The following is a 22,362-nucleotide window of genomic DNA, read 5'->3' as shown; positions in this document are numbered from 1 at the left end:
GGTACACTAGTTCTGCTCGAGGTTTCTTCCTGTTAAAGGGAGTTTTTCCTGCCACCGTTGCCTTCAGGCTGCTCTGGGGGTTTCAGGCCGGGTTTTTGTAAAGCGTCTTGAGACGATTTGTATTGTTATTGACGCTATAGAAATAAAATTGAATTGAATTGAATTGAACTAGTGAAGTCATTCTGATCTTAATAATGAAACTTTAATTAATGAATCAATCATCAGAAACGTCTGTGACGGACTTTATTAACTGTATTTTATTGTAAACGTGCACGAGTAACTTCTGAGATTTAGTTGGACCATAAATTATGATTATATATTTATATCTAGAAAACATCAGATACAGAACAGATTAAAATGAATGAGTGAATAATGAGTTAGACTGAACCATGACCCTTTAGCTGAATGTGTTTCCGGGTTTCCTCCACCAGAGGGAGCTCTCTCTCCACCAACATCATCACAGCTGCTCCTGAAACAATCACATCAACTTTTATTCACTTTGTTTAATAAACTGCTTCAATGTTGAGCTCACAGATAAACGTCCTGAGCTCAGAACCATTTAAGAGACTTTTCTCAGTTAAACAGGAACTTTCTTTCATCTTAAATGTATTTTATGTTTAACCTTCATCCTGATCTGTTTCAGGTTTTTGAGCTGAAAAGCAGCTGGACGTCAAAACGATGCTTAGATTAGCTTAGCATCACGGCTGGAAACAGAGGGCAACTGTTAGCATAGCATAGCATGTTCAAAAAAGATTTAAAACATATTTCACAGCACGTCGTCTCTTTTAAACCCACAATAATACAATAACACAGCACTGTATGCTAATGGTAGCTAGGAAGCTAAAACTAACGTTAGCTGTAAACTCATTTTTCTGATTGTTCACGAAAAAAAAAATAAAAAATTAAGTCAGGATTTAAGTTCGTCTTTATGTAATTTTAATTTAACCGTCGAGCTACGTGCTAACAGCTAGCTGCTAACAACGTAAGGTGTAAAAACGGTCCAGCTACTTACCGATGTCTGAACATCTGTAACTGCCGTGAACGGGACGTGAGCTAACAGTTCAGCTAACTGCTAACAGTTCAGCTAACTGCTAACAGTTCAGCTAACTGCTAACGCTAACAGTGCTGCTAACTGCTAACAGTTCAGCTAACTGCTAACGCTAACTGTGCTGCTAACTGCTAACAGTTCAGCTAACTGCTAACAGTTCAGCTAACTGCTAACGCTAACTGTGCTGCTAACTGCTAACAGTTCAGCTAACTGCTAACGCTAACTGTGCTGCTAACAGTGCAGCTAACATGCTAGGTGGCCCACAGTGGCGGCGCGCGCCAGTGCAGCGGCTCAGGACCAACCCTCCATGTCCGTCTATGTAATTTCGTTATATGATACTTGTATAATATAATGACAAATAAAAGCTCTTTATCTGCTAACGCTAACTGCTAACGCTAACTCAAAAATATGCTAACAGTCCAGCCTTCAGTTTATCTTCTATTTATCTTCTAGCGACAAAAAAAAAGACAAAAGGAGCCATTTTGGAAAAAAGAAACTTTATTTGAAAGTTTATGGAGAGAAAACAAAAAAAAAGTTTTAGAGTTTTTCATCTGTGAAAATCTTTTCATTTCCTATAATACAGAGCAGATGTTAGAGTTTGTACAGGTGAGAGTGACGCCTCTCATCGACTACATGATCAGAACCACTGAGTTACTGTTTATTGGTGGAAACATCATCAGACGCTGCTGAATATTTACTGAATATTTTCTGAATATTTCAACGCTGCCTCAGACTTTTCTTTCTCTTCAGTTTGACGTCGTCTCAGATTAAAAGCCAACAGTCGGCCATCTTGGTTTCAGCTGATCCCTTCGTGTCCAACCAGTTCAGTCTTGGGTTTATTTCTACGTTACAGATTCAGTAATAAACTGAGATTAATCGAGATGTTTCAGAATAAAAGCGATGATCCTGGATGAGTCTCTGTGCAATGCATTCTGGGTACGATGAGCCGTCCCATGGAGGCTCCATACGATCAGTGGTTTAAACCTTCTGTTGTGATTCTCTGTCCGTCTGGATCAAACGCTTTCTGAACACGTCAGTGACACCTGAACGCCACAAAATATTTCCTTTGAAATAAATCAGCTGATGAGCAGTGATCAATACATTTATATTGATTACACTGTAAAATATCATCAGTAACTCGACTTAAAGTCTGTTTCCCTTTAGTGAAACACAAAGTACCTGAAAACTGAACGTTAACGTTAAAGTTAAAAAACAAAACAGTAAAAGTTAGAGGTTCATTGTTTCTGATAAATGTTTGAAGAGACCGATCGACAGCGTATTGATCCAGAGCGACAGGAGACGCAAGACAAGCTGGACACCCAACGGATAAAGAAAGACAGTCCAGCTAACTGCTAACAGTCCAGCTAACTGCTAACAGTCCAGCTAACTGCTAACAACACGACATGTGCTAACTGTCTTGTTACAGGTTTTTTGTTCCAAATAAATGTTTGGAGTGATCGATCAGCAGCGACTTGATCCAGACGGACAGAAAGATCGTCAATGAAGAGACGCACACGCACACACACACACACACACACACACACACACACACACACGCACACACACACACACGCACACGCACACACACTCAGTACCTCAGCTCTTTATATTCTTATATACTCATATATATTCTGTCTATTGAGGGAAACATAGAACCAAAAATATGATAAGAGTTGATTTCTTGAAGGGAAAAAAGAAAAAAATTAGTTTTTTTCTGAGAAACAGATTCAGATAAAAAGATCTGAAGAAGAAGAAGAAGAAGAAGAAGAAGAGCTGCGTTACACTTTTCATTTTTAAACTTTTTTGTTTTTCCACTAAAACAGAGACATGCAGAGAATCAACAAACAGAAACAGGAAGACGCCTCCGAGCAAACAGGAAGTGGTTCATCACTCATGGAGGGGAGGGGAGGGGGAGGGGCTTCAGATCACACACACACACACACACACACACACACACACACACACACACACTCTCACACTCACTCTCACACACACACACAAACACAGCTGGGTAGAAATCAGACGTTACAAAAAAATATAAAAAAAAGAAATAACGACAGAACGAAAAGTCAAACAGACGTGAAACTGGCATGTGACCTTTGACACAGCTCGTGCATGTGCTGTCCTGTCAAGGGTCAAAGGTCACGTAGTGTTTCGTTTCATTAGTGTTTAATAGCTCCGCCTCCACCTGCAGACTCTCAGAGAAGAAGAAACGTTTCCTGTGCTGAACTCTGCAGGAAGACAAGAGAGTCAGGTGACCCGCCCGTCAGCCAGGTGACCCGTCCATCAGTCGGGTGACCCGCCCGTCAGTCGGGTGACCCGCCCATCAGTCGGGTGACCCGTCCGTCAGTCAGGTGACCCGTCCATCAGTCGGGTGACCCGCCCGTCAGTCAGGTGACCCGCCCGTCAGCCAGGTGACCCGTCCATCAGTCGGGTGACCCGTCCATCAGTCAGGTGACCCGTTGGGTGTTCCAGGTGGAGGGTTGGACTTCCCTTTGTGTGCTGCTGATCGATGAGTCTCTATGTGCCAGACCAGATCAGTTCATTTAGTCCTAACGCGTCTCAGTTTTGTTTTCATTCATCAGCTGATCTCCAGGTGACCGCCGGCCGTGAGCAGCTGGCCTACGTTTCCCAGCGTCCTCCTGGGGCTCCTATAAGAGTGGGTCTGGGGGCAGGGTGTGTTGGATCTGCTGCGGCTGCAGAGGAGGGGGCAGCTGCAGCGGCAGCAGAGCCTCCACCATGTTGTGGCAGTGCGGCGGCGGCGTCCCCTCGCTGCTGGAGCTCTCGGCCACCTCGCCGCCGTGGAAGAAGTAGTCGCTCTGAACGATGAAGGACTCGATGACGGCCTGGTTCAGCTTGGTGGTGGACAGCGTCTCCTTGTTCTCAAAGTCAGGACGCATCAGGGTGGGCCAGAGACAGATGGACAGGTTATCGGCCGTCATCAGGGTGGTCTTACTGTGCTGGCTGACCCTGCACAGGAAACAAGCAAAGGTCAGGGGTCAGGACAGGAAGTGATTCAGACCTGGTGGTGTTCACATGTGACCAGAGTCAGAACGATGAGAACGATGAGAACGATGAGACGACGGCGCTTTAAAATCACCACAGACTAAGATTTCTAGTTTAGAAGCTGCTGAAGAACCTCATCAGGTATGCTAACACAACAGCTAACTGCTAATAACACCAGGTATGCTAACAGTACAGCTAACTGCTAATAACACCAGGTATGCTAACACAACAGCTAACTGCTAATAACACCAGGTATGCTAACAGTACAGCTAACTGCTAATAACATCAGGTATGCTAACACAACAGCTAACTGCTAATAACACCAGGTATGCTAACAGTACAGCTAACTGCTAATAACACCAGGTATGCTAACACAACAGCTAACTGCTAATAACACCAGGTATGCTAACAGTACAGCTAACTGCTAATAACACCAGGTATGCTAACACAACAGCTAACTGCTAATAACACCAGGTATGCTAACACAACAGCTAACTGCTAATAACATCAGGTATGCTAACACAACAGCTAACTGCTAATAACACCAGGTATGCTAACAGTACAGCTAACTGCTAACAGCACATGGCGCGTGTGTGTGTGTGTGTGTGTGTGTGTGTGTGTGTGTGTGTGTGTGTGTGTGTGTGTGTGTGTGTGTGTTTGAGAGCTCATGTCCAGCTATCTTTCTGAGGACACTGTGGTCAGTCCTCACTGTATCTGCTGGAGGGTTCCTTATGTCAAATGTCCTCACAGAGATACCATACTAGTGTGTGTGTTGGCTGGTTACCTGTTCAGGTGTGTGATGATGTATTTGAAGACCTGGTAGTTAACTGGAGGAAACTTATTCACAATCTCCCGCAAAACCTGCAGACGCTCCATGTAGTCCACGATTTCTGAGACACAAACACATTCATGTTATAATTATTATTATCATTATTATTGTTTATGAACGACACAGCTGAGAGGAAAGTCATGTGACTCATACATGTATGCTAGCCTGTTGTTAGCCGCTAATCTGAGTCTTAATGTTTAGCTCACCCTGACACTAACATGCTGATCTGGTAGCAAAGAGAATACAAACAGGAAAGATCCAGTTCCTTCTTGGACCATTTAAAGCAGATTGTTCTGTTCATCAACTAGGGACATCAGAGAGATCCAGTGTGATCTGTGCTAAGCTAAGCTAACCAGGGTCTAACGCTCCGTGTGGGTTCTTACTTGCGGCCTCCACCAGCTCCGGGTGCAGGCTGTAGGGGATCAGGGGGTCGGGCAGGTCGGTGAAGAACGCCTTCAGAGCTCCAGTAGCAGTGTACACCACCACGTCCATCGCCACGAAGTCGATGCTGTGATCTGCAGAGACACAGAGAGAGAGAGGTCACCGGTTCATCCTCTGCAGGACTAACAAGAGACGAGGGACAGCTCCACTAAAATATATATTAATATATTATATCAGCTGTATCTGATGTATCTGATGACGCCATCGTAGATTCAATGAAATAACAACATAAATTATATTCTTAACAAGCAGCAGAGCCTGGATGAGTCCAGCAGGGGGCAGATGATCAGTCTGATGGTGTGGAGCAGAGGTGAGAGGATGAATGAATGAATGAATGAATGAATCACCTTGATCAAACTGTTTCTGGATGTTGTCCTGATCCGTCTTGTTCCCACTGACCCGATACAGACCCTCGGTGGTTAAACCTGCAACAACAACAGCGCCATTAAAACATGATTAAACAGAGAAGACATCTCGTGCCTCTACTCAATAAAGTTATTATTATTATCTATTTGAATAATTTCTGTTGATAATTCAGAAAGACTCTGTCCCTGCAGAGGTGTTGTGTTGATTCCAGAGTGAATCCTGAGGACAGCAGCGTTTCTGTTCAGTGTCTTCAGTTAAACCAGTGACTCAGTGTCAGACCTGACTTCATGTGGCTCACCTCCACTAACAGATCATGATCTATATTTATATTATTAACTCCTATCTTTCATCACCTTCATCATCATCTTCTTCTTCTCTGTCTTTTACACAGGCAGCTCATATTTCACATTTTGTCTGTGTGCCCTGAACTCAGCATTCAGCTGACCTTAGAACGACCCGTCCAACGCCCTGAGACTAAATCTGTGTCCTTCACAGGAAACGTACTCTCAACAGGAAGTAACACACACACACACACACACACAGACAATAACACACACACACACACTATAACACACACACTATAACACACACACAGCCCTGAGGGGAGGGAAGTGAACAGTAGCGTCCATGTTTGCATGCTGGGATCAGATAAGACTCGTCCTGCAGTGATATGATCTAATATCCTGACACACACACACACACACACACACACACACACACACACAGTTACTGTATCACAGCTCCTCTCATCCTCATCATCCTCATTATCATCATCATCATCATCATCTCTATCGGTCATGATAACATCAGGAAGTCACTCCAACCAGTGAAAGTCCATCACTGGACATTTAACAGCAGATATGAGAGACACAGTCCCTGGCCACTTCATTAGGTACACCAGTGACTCTAGACTCCGTGGTTCAGGTTCAGCTTTAGTTTCTAATAACTGGGTTTATTGTATAATGAACTGACACGTGTTCCTAATCAGTCAAGTTTAAATCCACCCTCCTTGACTCTGCGAGGCGTTCACTGACCAGCTCCTCCACAGAGGACGCTCCACTTTCTCTATCTGGGTCTCGTTAAAACAGAATATGACGCGTTAACTGACTCCTTTAAGGAAGATTAATGAGCAGGTAGGAGCTGGTTTTCCCCAGAGGACCCCGAACGCAGCCTTTCCCACAATCCTCAGGGTGAGGAAGAAGGACTGGATGGAGGTAATGAGCTGGTGGAGTCAACCACGGCTCAGTATGAATCAATGAGAGAAGGAGTTAACAGGAGGTCACATGATCAGAGACACCATGAATGTAGTGGAGATGAGAGGAGGCTCCAGCTGACCTGACCATATTAAATAATAAGAATCTAATGAGTGGTCAGTCACGTGTTCATAGTCTGAATCTGCCTACAGTCATCTGTCCTTCATCCTTCATCTGCTCCTCACCTTCAGGTCAGCTCTGACTGGACGAGGCTGCATAAACACAATAACATTCATCTCTTCCTCTCATTCTCCTCTTTAATTTACACAATACATCAGATACATCTCTCCCCCCCCCCACACACACACACACACACACACACACAAAGAGAACCAACAAATGAAGAGAGAGAGGGCGAGCGAGGGAGGCAGAGTTTGCCCAGAGGGAGGAGACAACTGGATGAAAGAAAGAGGCTAGAGCTTCACCTGTTCACTGACACACACTGACACACACTGACACACACTGACACACACAGTAACACACACTAACACACACTGTATTGTCTTGGTGTCTCAGAGTCAGTGACCAGGAAATCCACAGGGAAGAGATTAAGACTGGAGGCTACAGGAAGTAATGGTGTGTGTGTGTGTGTGTGTTTCATTTCAATGCAACCACACGTAACCACAACCACACACACACACTGAGCTGGTGGTTTATCTCATGTGGTTACAGCTCAACCCACCATCGGCCTCGAGCTCCTCCCAGAAACCAGAGGAAGTAACGCTCAGAGCAGCAGCTGAACCGTAACCCACGGAAACGGGAAGAAACATCAACTGTCACCGAATCATTCCTGAGAGACAATAGATTTAACAACTTCCTGTTTCAGAGACAAAAGACTAAAGGTTTCGTTCAATCAGCGTTGACCAGAGACCATGAACAGTGATGACACTGATCTGGACCAATGGGAGCCACTGATCCAGTTGATTGACATGTTTTTATGTAGCTACAGGAAATTATAATCATGTGATCACTGTCAGCAGCACCATGAGATAAAATGAGAGATGAGAGAAAACACACTTTCACTGTCTTCCAGGCTCAAGGCCACATGGAACCTCCTCTGTCTTGTAGATGGTCTGTACCTAATGTTTTGGCTGATCAGTAAGGAGGAGGAGGAGGTAGTGAAGGAGGAGGAGGTGGTGAAGGAGGAGGAGGAGGTAGTGAAGGAGGAGGAGGAGGAGGTGAAGGAGGTGGTGAAGGAGGAGGAGGAGGAGGAGGAGGTGGTGGAGGAGGTGGTGAAGGAGGAGGAGGAGGTGGTGGAGGAGGAGGAGGAGGCGAAGGAGCAGGAGGAGAAGGCTGCAGTTTATTTTTATGGCTCGTGTTGAGAGTTCAAAGCCGACAGAGACGATAATCAGCTTTGTGTGAAGCCTGGTCGACACGACTGCTGAATAATTCTGGTTAGAAACGAATCCTCTGGAACCAGACGCTGCTCCGGCTCCATCTGAGGAGACCATGAGACCATGAGACCAGGAGACCATGAGACCAGGAGACCAGGAGACCATGAGACCAGGAGACCAGGAGACCATGAGACCAGGAGACCATGAGACCATCTCTTAGTTCTGATTAGAACAGAAAGGGTTCTAGTTGTTCTGTTTCTTTCACATATTTATTTCTCATTGGATCATTTCAGTCTGTTTTAGGTGGATTTCATTTGATCTGAAGGAAACACAATAAACTATAAATATGAACTAAATGTTTGTTTCAGTGCAGAGAACAAACAAACAATAAACTTCATTAGATAAATTATTTCAGCTCATTTGTGCATCAGCTGTTTAGTTTTGGTCTAAAGCCGACTCTGCTGTCGATCATAACTCTGATCGTCTCTGATGAACAGACGTTAGATCACGTTTAAAGTCGAGACACAATCATCATGGTTCTATGTGAGTCAATAAATCTGACTGAACGCCATCATCTGATAAAAGTTTCATAGATGTCATGATCAAACCTGATGATGTTTGAATGAAAGTTTATTATTTAGTGATTAACCAAAGGTTTAATGTTAATTAACTAAAATAAAAGCTGATGGATGATTCGTTTGCTGCAGCTCCAGTTTAATATAAATTAATTCTGAGGAGCAGAGTGATCTCCTCCATCCATCCGTCCTCGTGTTTGAGCTGCTGAGATAACAACCAACGGGACGTCCCAATGCATCAGCATCAAAAACCCATTTAATCACGTCTCTCTCTCTCTCTCTCCTTCCTCCCCCTCTCTCTCCTTCCTCCCCCCCTCTCTCCTTCCCCCCCCTCTCTCCTCCCCCCCCTCTCCTTCCTCCCCCTCTCTCTCCTTCCTCCCCCCTTCGTGCCAAACGCCGCCTCATGTCTGTGGGGAGCAGGAAACATTTAATAAAACTCCTCTAATCGAGTTCAGCGGTGAAGAGCTGCGTGTCCTCTCTGTGTTCACCATCTTCTCTTCGTCAAAAGCTTTTATTCTCCGAGGCCAAACTCGACCCCGTTGTGCCGTCAACGTTTTTGGCTTCAGGCCCAGATTAAGGTTCAGGTTGGAGCCGAGTGACCTTTAATTCACTGACGGGGAACAAACGTGAAGGTGGAGGCGACTCATACCAGATTCAGGTTTTAACTTTTAAAAGACCAGGATGTCAGCACATCTCATTTCCACTCCTCTAAAACCTCTGAAGCTTTTCATCCTAAAAGCAGCTCAGCTCCTGCTCCATAAAATATGAAGAGGAGGAGTTAATTATTCAGTCCTGTGGTAGATATTAGAGGAACCATGGAGCCGTCCTTACAGATCACTAATGAACATTAGAGGTTTCTGTCTTTGTTTGAACTTCTTCAGGAGAAACTTTCAACAAAGTTTGAATCTTCATTCACATATAAAGTTCAAATATGTCCTGATTATGTTTTAATAAACATTTACTAGCATTAGCGTGGCTGCTAACAGTCACCTCCTCTCTTTGATAAACCCATGTCTTCTCACCTTTCACCTCTTCCTACTGAATGAGGTATTAGAGATAAACGCTGAGAGAGCTCAAAGTAGAGATGTGAGCTCTGTGCCGTCAAATAAAGCTGAAAGCTTGATCCCTGACTGCTGCATTTAGGAGGAACGGAAGATCACGACCTATCCTGCAAAGCCACGCAGGATATCCAAGCAGAGGCCTGCTGCATCCTCTAGAGACCAACTAACAATCTCACCTCCAGCTCCCACCAGGTTCCTCTCAGACCTAAAGCACCTGAAACACATCCTGTTAGCTGGGAGGCTAGGTAGAGCTACTGTTAGCTGGGAGGCTAGGTAGAGCTACTGTTAGCTGGGAGGCTAAGCAGAGCTACTGTTAGCTGGGAGGCTAGGAAGAGCTACTGTTAGCTGGGAGGCTAGGTAGAGCTACTGTTAGCTGGGAGGCTAGGAAGAGCTACTGTTAGCTGGGAGGCTAGGAAGAGCTACTGTTAGCTGGGAGGCTAGGTAGAGCTACTGTTAGCTGGGAGGCTAGGTAGAGCTACTGTTAGCTGGGAGGCTAAGCAGAGCTACTGTTAGCTGGGAGGCTAGGAAGAGCTACTGTTAGCTGGGAGGCTAGGTAGAGCTACTGTTAGCTGGGAGGCTAGGTAGAGCTACTGTTAGCTGGGAGGCTAGGTAGAGCTAGGTAGAGCTACTGTTAGCTGGGAGGCTAGGTAGAGCTACTGTTAGCTGGGAGGCTAGGTAGAGCTACTGTTAGCTGGGAGGCTAGGTAGAGCTACTGTTAGCTGGGAGGCTAAGCAGAGCTACTGTTAGCTGGGAGGCTAGGTAGAGCTACTGTTAGCTGGGAGGCTAGGAAGAGCTACTGTTAGCTGGGAGGCTAGGTAGAGCTACTGTTAGCTGGGAGGCTAGGTAGAGCTACTGTTAGCTGGGAGGCTAGGTAGAGCTACTGTTAGCTGGGAGGCTAGGTAGAGCTACTGTTAGCTGGGAGGCTAGGTAGAGCTACTGTTAGCTGGGAGGCTAAGCAGAGCTACTGTTAGCTGGGAGGCTAGGAAGAGCTACTGTTAGCTGGGAGGCTAGGTAGAGCTACTGTTAGCTGGGAGGCTAGGAAGAGCTACTGTTAGCTGGGAGGCTAGGTAGAGCTACTGTTAGCTAGGAGGCTAGTTTCCTAGCTTTCAAATACATTCATGAAGAGTTTATACGTCTCTCAGCAGATTGAACGACACCTTCTCACCACAACTCAGCTGTCAAAGGTCTCACCTGATTGGCTGTTCTGAACCTCAGGTAGTTACCTGATTGGCTCACTCCTCTGTCAGTTAAAATACAGTCTCATGGTCTCCATGTGGTTTGTGTGTTGAAGTAACTGCAGGACGTCATGACGACCTCAACAGCTCATTCAGATGAATGAATGAATGAAATAGATTTGATAAGAACCCTCAGCATCTTTTGCTTCTTTCCCTTCTGACCAGTAACATGAATATTTCACACACATTGAATGTTTAACCAGGTTCATTATGTATTTACACATGGTCCAGGGTGGTCTGTGGCTGAATGATGTTTCAGAGAACACTTCCTACCGTCATATGAACACGCTCTCCTCTCTTCCTTCTAAAATCCTCTCAGTGTGTTCTGATATTGAGCTGGATCTACATGAGCCCGTCAGAGGCTGCCAAACTAATGCAGGATTAATCCTGAGATTTCATGGCAGTCCACGTCGGACGGTTTTAACGCCCCCCCCCCCTCCCCCTCCACATTATCTCTCCTCACCAGAACCAGAACATCTCTGTGCTTTAAAGCCTGCTGATGTTACAGAGGAACTCATTCTGCTCTGGTTTACATCCCAGACGCTGGGAGTCGTCTTTATGTCTCACTGTCGATCTGTTCACGTCTGAATCTCTGACCTCTGACCTCTGACCTCTGAGCAGGCCAGGACCATCCAGAGAATCATTAAAGCTTCACCCTCGTCACATGAATGAGGCTGAAAACATTCATGTAGTTTCTGAGCTTTAAACTCTGGAGGAAGATTTAATTTAAACTCACAGCTGGGTTTAACTAAACTGAACCTTGAATGATCCGACATCGATTCATCTTTTAAACCTGTCTCCTTCATCCTCTGGTGATAAATCCTAGATCCAGATCAGGACACATGAAAGAAGAGAAGATGGAGGAGACACCACAAACCTCTGGAACCAAATCACCATCAAACTCCTAAAGTCAGGTTTTAATTGAACTGATTTCTCCTGCTTCTTGTTTTATTCTTTCTTTTCTTTCTTCTGTTTTTACTGAACATGTGACAATAAACATCTTGAGTCTAGAACCAATAGCTTCTGATGTTTATAGATAAATAGATGTTTGATTTCATGAACCAATCAGTTTCTTAAATTCCTCATTTTGTTCAAACACTGACGTATAATCCCAGCATCTGCCAGCATCAAATATTAACGTGTCATCATCACGTTTCCTCTCCTCTCTCTGATTAATGGATCTCACGTCCTCCTGTGAATCTCTCTGCTGCTGTTCATTAATCTGGGTTTGATCTCTGTAATCTGTCACCGCACACAGAAGCAGCAGAAACACCTGAACGTCCGTTTAGAAGGAAAACAAACTCACCTGTGCGCTCGATGTACTCGACACATTTCTCAACGAAGAGCGGGATGGGACGATCGGCCGTCACCAGGTTCTGCAGGGGGACGCCGAAGTAGTTGCTCTCCCACGTCCTCCGGGTGGGGGGGTACAGGGGCTTGGAAGGTTTGGAGGATTTGGGCTGGAGAATAAATTAAGAGAGGGATGAGATGGAGAGGAAGGACGGGGGACGAAAAGACAGACAAGGAGACACAAGAAGGACGACAAAGGAAGAAGGAGAAACAAAGGAGGTGAAAATGAAAAGAATGACAGAAAAAAGAAAGAGAAAGAAATGAATGGAAGGAAACCAGAGATTAGAGATAGAGGAGTAATAAAGACAGTGAGAGGAGGACAAGAAGACAACAACAGAGCAAACCGTTAACGAGGAGGAACTTTAGCTTTCATTTCCCACAATGCCCTGCTCTTCAAAGTGTTGTCATGCCGACAGCGGCTCCTTCCTCTTCCTACCTTCTCCCTCAGCTCAGAGCTGCATTCAGAAACTATTCAACTCTGATTCAAGACATGTGTGTTTACTGAAGTTAGCTTCCTGTGGTTCAGGGCAGCCAATCAGATGAGACCTCTGAGTCTGAGTAAGAAGCTGTCAATCAATCTGCTGAGAGACGAGGAAGCTGCAACATCATCATCATCATCATCAGCTAGGCGCTATGCTAATTTATTACATGTAAACCAATGCCATAGACGCATGCTAACTGATTAGCATTATAAAATTAAAATAATTCTATTTAGAACCAAAACATACTGTGAATGAGATGTGACCCAACGTCTGCTTGAGCTTAAAAACTTAAAATAGTAAAAATATTTAGTCTACACTTTTAAGAGAATAAAAAATATTTTTAATGTGAATCAGTTTTTTCTGTTTTAGATTTGAATATAACAGTTTTGTGTTTTTTATCAAACCAAAATACATTTTATATTTCAGTCTGTTGGTGCTTCCTGAGATCTTCACTCAGTATTTGTGTCTCAGATTAGTTTCTGTGTTTGTGAAGCGTGAGACTCGAGCTCCTCTCAGAGATTAAACCGACTCCGAGCTCTGATGTCTTCTATCAAGCATCTTTACTGCTGGTCTGGGACGTCTGAGACACAGAGGCTCATAAACTCCTGCAGCGACGGGGCCGATCAATCAATTATCACATTAGTTTACTGCTGATAGGAGTCTCAGGCCTTTTACCACAGATCATATCACACAAGCTCTCTCTCATATTCAGCTTCGTCTCTCTCAGACGTTCACATCTTCTCTCTGTGAACTCGCTATTGTTCTTTTTGGAGACTCACCTTCTTGGTATCTTTTGGCGGCTTGGGAGGCTTCTTCTTCTTGACTTTCTTGTCATCCTGCTCAGGGTCGGACGTGATGGCTGGGTTGTCGATGCCGCCCTTCCAGGGGTCCGCGGGGGACAGCAGTGGGTCCTCCTCGCTGCCCCGGTGGGCTCGTCCCTTCTTCTTTTTCTGCGTGGCGGGGCCAGACTCCTCGCCGTCACTGTCGGAGTGGAACCGTCGTTGGTAGGCCTTGGTCTTATTGAAGAGGATCTTGGAGCGGTGCTTGTACTTGGACGGCCGCCGTCCCGCCTGAGACTTCCGGTCGAACCCATTCTCCTCCTCCCCTCCGGTGTGGAGGCCGTGCAACACACCAAAGGAGTTTCTGATTTTGACTGGGCGGCTGTGAGCGTCGTCAGGAACGGCATATATGTCGTCGTGGAACCCCCTGGACCTCAGCAGGGTGTCCACGGGGTCTGCATAGTTGTCTGACGCCTCCACATCTTCAGCGTGCAGCACCGGGCTGCGGTGCATCCTCCGGTTGCTCCTCATGCCGGCCTCAATGGTCTTCAGCAGGTTGGGGTCTAGCTTTTTGACGTTGGGTTTGGGGAGAACCGGCTTGGGGCGGACAGGCGGAGGCACTTTGTGGTTGCGTTCATGGTCTCCGACAGGCGTGCTGTGGACCGGGTACTCGTTGCCCTCCAGGTCGATCCGGTACTTAGCTCGCTCGCTGGGTGTCGGGAGGAGTTGAACGTCGTCACCTATCGGGCTGTAGGGAGGGGGGGCCTCGTTGTCGTCGTCAGACTCTGGGTAGTAAGGGTTGTAGGCCGGCGAGTGGCTGTGGGGCGACGTGGGGAAGACGTCCTCACTGGCTCCGGTGGTGCATTCACGAGATGAGCTGTCAAACAGGAAAGAACTCTCGATGCCGGGCTTCTTCTCCAGGACTTCGTTGAAGAACGGCGTGAAAACCTCCGTCTGACGATGGTACTGGGACAGCGAGTAGAGCGCCGTGAACTTGGCAGCAATCTCCGTGGCGATGTGCTCGCCCTCTGTCATCAGCTCCTTGATGGCGTCGTTCTCAAAGAAGTCAGCCTGGCTGTCAGTGATCGCCACCATCTGCACAGGGATCACATCCTGGACCTCGGCCAGGAAGGCCCGCAGCGTTGCCATCGAGGCCTTGCGTTTGGCGGAGTAAACCAGGATGTAGCCGTGCACCAGCTCGTCTTTGCGGACACCGATGGCGGAGTGGTAGGAGAGGACAGTGACCTGGATCCTCCGCCGGCTGTCTCCAATGATCTTGTCCAGAATCAGCGTGTTGCTCTGACCCGGCTGCCCGGCGCTGCAGCAGTGTGAGTCCAGGAAAGGAGAAAGGATGAGGTCCACGCTGAACGGGTCCCAGCACATGGCACACATGACTATCCTCAGGTCCGTCTCAGACATGTCTTTGATGCAAGGCAGCGGCGCCAACACGTCAAAGTTGTGCTTCAGCCCCTCCAGCACTGCTCGGAGCCCCTGCTTGATCTGGAACTCTGTGAATTTGCGTGGGAAGGCGCCGGCTGGGATGTCAACAAAGGTGCACTGCAGCTTGTTAGCCAGCTGCTGGCCCTGGTGCCTCAGGATCGGTATGTTCTTACAAACACTGTCTCTCTGGTTCGCCAGGATGAGAATAAAAGGCAACGGCTGAGCGAATCTATCCCGTCGGCTCTGTGAAATCTCTGCTCTGATCCTGCCGATGCAGTCGCCGATGCAGTTGAGCGACTCGATGGAGTTGAAGACGCAGAAGCAGCCGTGAGGTTTGAAGGTGGAGACCCACGTGTGACTGAAGAGCAGCGTGGAGTTGACATCCACAGGGAGAAGCTCCAGCTCGTAAATCTTTCCATCCAGGGTGTACTCGTCGTCTGTGGACTGAGCCCGGATCTCATTGGCTAGTTCCTGGGACAGGCCCTCCTTCCCCAGGAGGCAGAGGTTGATCTTATCGATGTTGGCGCTGTTATAGTAAAGGTTGGAGCGTCCGTGGTCGAGCTGCACCAGCCTGTTTGCTAAAATCTGTTCCACTTTCAGATCCACACAGTTGTGCCCGCTCAGGCATGTCTCCTTTGTGGGATGGTAAACAAACCCGATGTGTTTGAGGAGGAGCGACTCTCTATCTGGGGCAAGTTTCTGCAGCGCTCTGTACCTCGGCTCCTCGTTCAGCACACTGTGAATCTCACTCATCTTGTCGCAGCTGGGTGTTGCATTCAGGTCCAAGTCGTAGAAAAGCTCAGCGTGTTCAAACAGCATTTCCTGAAAATCCTCTTTGGCCCTTTCAACTATTTCCTGCTGGTGTCTACAGTAAACATCCCTCCTATCTGATTCGGTGATGTACTTGTAGGCCTCGTCCTCCATGACGAAGCACATGACTTCCTCCCAGGGCTGCCCAGGACTGATGAAATGAACCCTGTCCAGCGTCTTCTTGAACCTCTCCTTCATCTCCACCCTCCTCTTCTCCGACAGCAGGTGCTGGACGTGGTTGCGGTAGATCCTCTCGCCGTCGGGCGTGTCCAGGAGGTCGAAGGGTATCCGGCGGTCGCTGTTGTCGATGTGGTCCGTCTCGTCCCACGGCGTCTGCTCCAGCACCACAAACCAGTACTGGAAATCGTGCCGGTTCCTGATGACGCTCTGCGCCTCGGGCCATGACAGTTGCTCCACCTCCTCCAGGTTGTTGAGGAGGTTGTTGAGGGTTTTTGGCAGCGTGGTCAGGTACTCCTCCCGCCTCCTCCTGATGTGCTCCTGCTTCAGTTGTGCAATGTGCTTGGTGAACATGTTGCGTGCTTTCCTGGAGCCCTCCAGGGTGATGAACTCATCATAATCAGACTGACCCCTCAGGCTATTCGTCACAGCTTTCCATGTGGTGTGATAATCCCTCACCGTGTGTACCATCAGTTTCTCAAATCTATCAGTTACCGAGGCAACGAGCTGCCGCTGGACTCTGTGGGCCTCCTGGTATGGCACAGTTTTTGGTTTCCCTCTGGTTTTGTCCAGCTGCTGAATGAGGGCGTTGAAGCAGAGCTCTGTGTTGATGTTGGAGCGCGCCGACGTCTCGATGAGCATCAGGTTCTTCTTGCTGGCGACGAACGACTGCAGGTCCTTCAGGTGCTGGTCCACGCACTCGTCACATTTCGTGGCAGCGACGACGATCGGCTTCTTGGACTTGACGATCTGAGAGTAGAGGCTGTTGACGAACTTCATCTGGTCTTCAAACTTCCTGTTGCAGCCCTTGCTAACGTCGATGCAGAGCACAAAGCCGTCGATGTTCAGCTTCCCGTCCGGCATCTGCTTCTGGTCAAAGTCCTGCTCCAGGCCCAGCTGGTCCGTGCAGATGTACATCAGCTTCTCTGCCGACTGGAGCTTGACGGCCGCCGCCCGTTTGGTGTACGGCTGCAGGTTGGTGCTCCGATGAGGGAGGAACGTCTGGTCGTCAATGAACTCGGTTTGTTCGATGACTTGGATTTTACAGTCCAGCCCCTCATCCCCTCGATGGGACACCTCCCCCCAGTACAGGAAGTGGTCATTGTTGACCACGCGTCCTCCAAAGTCTATTGTGCTGAGCACCGAGGTGTGCTCCGAGTAGTAGTTGTCTGCATCGGGGCGGATGTAGCGGTTGCAGAGGCAAGACTTGCCCACACCACAGTTTCCCTTCTCCTTCTCCGTCCCCGAGAGGCCGACCACACTGACAGCGAACGTCGGCGGTCGTGCATCCTTGTTCTTGGCCATTATATCCCCGCGCTGCTCATCGCTAGTAGCTCGGTCACTTTCAGGAAAAAAAAAGGTCAGAATATCATTCCAACTCTGGCTGTCAGTGGTGCAAAGGCACTTTCATTCTCGTTCTCTATCCTCTTCAAGCCGGGACAGAGCAGCTGGATTCTCCTTTCATCAGCTGCCTGCAAGACACAAGAGATCACAATTAGGACGAGATGAAACACATCTCTGGAGACAATGACAACAAATCTCTCACACAACTAATGAACCGAAAGCAAGAAACCAAATCTAATTTGAATTAAACTTTTGTTGACCTATTAACTTTCATATGTCCATCAGTTTGCTCCTTTAACCAATCAAAACGTCTCAAAACGTCTCAAAACAAACCAGAAATAGTTTCAAGCCTCATGTTAGCTCAGTGAAAATGTATTTTGTTTAACGCTGCTATTACATCCTGCAGGTTGATAATATTATGACGATATTAAACGATAGAAATAAAAAAAATTATTTTCCGATTCAAATCATTTAACGATTTGATGTTGATTCATAAAATCCTCTAATCCATCTTCTGTCATCCTCTGGTTAGAAATCTACGTCAACATGTGATTGGAAAAAACAAACAAATGCAAATTTATTTGTCCTCACAGCACCTCCTCATTAAACATAATTAGCTCTTTGTTAGCCTGCATGCTCCTCTAGGACACACGCGGATATGTTTCTATTAAACAGACAAACCAGATGTGTTAATCTAGATTCACACGTCACAAGATAAGAAGGGAGGAAGGAAGGAAGGAAGGAAGGGAGGAAGCGAGGAAGGAAGGAAGGAAGGAAGGAAGCGAGGAAGGAAGGAAGCGAGGAAGGAAGGAAGGAAGCGAGGAAGCAGAGATGTGTTTCCAAAGCTGTGATCTTCAGGGAGGACAGACTGTGAAAGTGTGACGTTTATATAAGAGAAGGAGAATAATTCAATCATGAACTGAGCTCCAATGTCACTTTTCCTCTCGCAGAGAAAAAAAAAAGAGGAGCTTTCAACCAATTTGTGCCGAGGCAGGATAAAAACAGCATCGACTCCGGCCCTTTGACAGCCACTGACCTAGAAATGATGAGCGTCGCTGGGAGAGTGAAACACATTCGTTAGATTCAGCAGCAGCAGCGACTCAGGACGACATAATTAGAGATCAACATTTAATCCTGATCGCCTGGTTGGGATTATTAATCCTGTTCAACATTAGGTGACATGAATCGCCTCCATCTGACTGAGTTGTGTGCGATAGTCACAGTTAAACAGGTCTGAACTCCAGCGTGACGTGACTACAGGCTGATAACTGATAAACCACTTCACTACTTCTGGTTTCACTTTACAGGAAGATCAGCCTGAATCATCGCGATCAGCTGCAGAGGAGACAGGAAGCAGAGGTTGTTTCTCTGGCTCTGAACTAACTGACTGACTTTAATCGTTTTGTTTTAGAACCACCTGACAAAGAGCTGCAGCTGTTCTACCTGGACCTCCGACACACGAGCTCACAGTATGGGAGGGGAACCCGCCAGGCCGGTCCGTCAGGTTCACTAACGCTACTACTAACCTCCACACGAGCTCCTAGTGATACACCTGATCGCAGACAGGTATAAACACACCTGAGATGAAGGTTGACAGGTGATCAGATCCTGACGAGGAAGGAAGGACAGAAAGGAAGCTTCAGGGTAAACAGACCTTAATGTTTGATCTGATGCTCTGACAGAAACACATCAACAACAGATGACTTTGATTCATTGGTCGTCTCTGGATCACCTTCCACCTGGACGACTGAGAAGCTTCACAGTCATTTTAATTCACCTTTTAACTAAGACAGACTTTAATATGTCCTTCAGTTTGTTCCTCTAACCAACCAGCAGCCATGACCAGAAACACAAACTGTTTTAAACGTCTTTATCTTCAGCTCTGACACCACAAACCTCTGGAACGAGGGAGCACGTTAGCTGGGAGGAAATCTCTTTATGTCAGATTTAAATCATTATATTGAAGCTACTAGCAGGACGTAGCGTTTCCATGAAGTGGGCTCATCACAGATCATCACAGAGATCTGTTTGTTTTCATCCTGCAGTCAGAATAAAGACGGTGGTCCTACTGACACCAAGCTAACGGCTAAAAGTAGCCTCCATGGTCAGAGGCAGCGGTGTGTGTGTGTGTGTGTGTGTGTGTGTGTGTGTGTGTGAGCGTGTGTGCGTGTGTGTGTGTGTCGGGGGGGGATTAAGGTATCACTGAACGCTGCTAAGCCCTGAAACACAGCCGGGGACGGGGAGCCTTTTAAAGCAGCGCTGGCTGGAGGTTCAGGTAAAAATAAATCTGAAAGAGTGGAGTCTACTTTAAATCTGGGATTTATTCTGAGGTTCAGAGACGACTCCCCAGACGTCACATCACGTTAATGTCAACCACGACTCTGATTCCTCTCAGTCAAAGGTATTTAACACGTGTCAGGCTGCTGCTGCTGCTTCCTGGTTTCCTTCACAGGAAAATCCCAAAAACTACCTCACCCGCTTTCAAATCATGTCGAGACCTGAACCGAGCGTCTGACTTCCAGAATGAACACGAGTATTTAACCACACAACCGATAGAAAACAATAAAGAAACTTAAAACAGAATAAACGTCCAGTGACGTCTGTCATGTTGTGATTTTATTGTCCTGAAGTGTTTTTATTTTTCCTACTTCTGAGTTTTTTCTATGTTCAGACGCATAAATAATAATTAATGAGCTGCAATAATATTTTAAGGTTTTCAGTATTTATTTTAAGTCACAGACTCACCGTAACATGTTTTAATAAACAGGATAAAACGTCTGATAGATTGGTTTTATTGTTGTTGGTGGTTTTTCTTTCTCATGTCACATCTGTTTTATTTATTCATGTTTTCCTGGACTACATCCTGTATATTCTTCTATAGCTCATTAATAATTAACACTGAGAACATTCATACTCTCTTTGGCTCTTTTTTGAACAATCTCTGCAGAATCTGTGCAGCTCCTTTTATATTAAAAACCAGAAATATTAAAATAAAAATGTTTCTCTGGCGGTCCACAGATTATTTCTGAACGTCCTGCTATTTAGTGAGTTTATATTTATATTCTTTTATTCTGCTTTAAAGACTATAAAACTGACATTAATATAGTAAAGAAGATATTTCACTACTTTAAACTACATGAGCCTATTTATCCACCCTGTCCACTTTATTAGGTACACTAGTTGATGAACTGATGTAGAAACTCCCATGTAGGACATTTCATTTCTTAATATAAACTAAGATGCTTGCTGGAAATAACTAATTAAATATTAAACACATAAAGCATAGTCCATAATTAAAGCTTACATTAACAAGCTGTTATCTAAATGTTCTCTCATATAAAATAACAAGCATTGAGCTATAACAGCTGACTGGTTTAACTAATGTACCTAATGAATTGGCCAGTAATTATATTATATTTCATTTATTAATGTGTGTGTGTGTGTGTGTGTGTGTGTGTGTGTGTGAGACAAGATAAAGTACTAGTTATATATTAATACACATTCACTGGCCACTTCATTAGGTACACTACAGTGAAATGTCAAAACATTAGGAACATGTGTCGGTACAGCAGCAATGACAACAAATCCTAGTTAACAGAAGCTAGTGTTCCTAATGAAGTGGCCACTCAGAGGTCATGTGTATAAATATAAAGTTAAGAGCATTTAAATAAAGACATTTAAATAAAGACATTTAAATAAAGACATTTAAATAAAGTGACTTTGTGGTGGAGGTGAGGATGACTCTGGTGATGAAGGCTGACCTCACGTTAACAGATAAATCTGATTATTTATTATTTCTGGGTCAATGGTTGAAGAAGCGGAGTGACAGATAAACCGGTGGAGGCGTCCGGTACCGGTGGAGGTGTCCGGTACCGGAGTTAATGAGTTACTTCAACTGGATTAAAACAACCCGTTAACGGCCACTTAATGCGTCAAAGCTCCGTGGAAATCACCGGCAGCTGCTGGCGTTGGTACCGGGGGTTGAGAGTGGACCCTGGGGGGGCAGAGGAAGCCCGGCCCGGCCCGACCCGGCCCGGCCTGGCTCGGCTCGGCTCGGCCCTGATACTCCCCGAAAAGAAAAGGAAAAAAAAAAAACACCTTTCCTCTCCCGACCAGCTAGCGTTAGCCGTTAGCCTAGCATGCCAGGAGGATGAGTTAGCTAGCAGCTAATGCTAACAGCGGCAAACACCGGGAATAAATCGGGTTAAAATGTGAACCCGGGATAATTTAACGGGCCAAACCCGCGTCTCGGTCCCGGGTTCGCTTATCTCCGGGACGGCGCGGGGCTGCGGAGAGCGTCCGCCCCGGAGGATCGAGCGCTAGCGGGGCTAATGAAGTCCGGACCGGAGACATTCCCCTACCCACCTAATAACATGGTCGCTCCCAGATCCACATACCACGGAGCGGAGGAGAAACAGCCTCAAAGTCCGCCTCACCAGCCACGGTCCGCGGCCTCCGCAGCCCTCACGCTCGGGCCCAGGTCCGGTCCAGCTGGAGGTGCGGTCTGCCGGGACGCCTCGGTGTTTTTCCGGGGGTTTCGTGTTGTTGGAGAGGAATGCGCTGGAAGCTGAACCCTGGCCGTTCCCTCCCTCTCTCTCCCTCTCTCTCCCTCTCTCTCTCAGCCTCGGCAGCAATGGCGACTCTCTCTCTCTCCTGCGCTCCCCCACTCTGAGCCTATGTCGCTCTACCTCTCTCTCTCTCTCTCTCTGACTTTACATAAAATACTTTTTATAATAAAACATTTAATTATATGACACACATAAATAATGTAGAATACATGTTACGTTATTTATCACAGCGACATAAAGATATTACAAAATATTAATAAATGA

The 22,362-nt window shown here is 46.4% G+C and overlaps 1 protein-coding gene across 1 annotated transcript; it reads right to left on the bottom strand.

Moving 5' to 3' along the window:
- Positions 1–1,534: 1,534 nt before the first annotated feature.
- On the bottom strand, positions 1,535–22,124 carry arhgap5 (Rho GTPase activating protein 5). The gene is given in 8 exon segments (XM_084569545.1): positions 1,535–3,749; positions 3,751–4,018; positions 4,839–4,944; positions 5,267–5,398; positions 5,672–5,749; positions 12,455–12,608; positions 13,760–17,658; positions 21,896–22,124. Coding segments are annotated over 7 exon segments (4,590 nt in total). The 5' UTR covers positions 17,492–17,658; positions 21,896–22,124; the 3' UTR covers positions 1,535–3,629.
- Between the last annotated feature and the right edge of the window lie 238 nt (positions 22,125–22,362).

Source organism: Chelon labrosus (assembly GCF_963514085.1).
Source record: "Chelon labrosus genome assembly, chromosome: 20".
NCBI classification, from domain to species: Eukaryota; Metazoa; Chordata; class Actinopteri; order Mugiliformes; family Mugilidae; genus Chelon; species Chelon labrosus.
The sequence above is the reverse complement of the archived record's forward strand: the minus strand, read 5'-3'. Positions and strand labels throughout refer to the sequence as shown.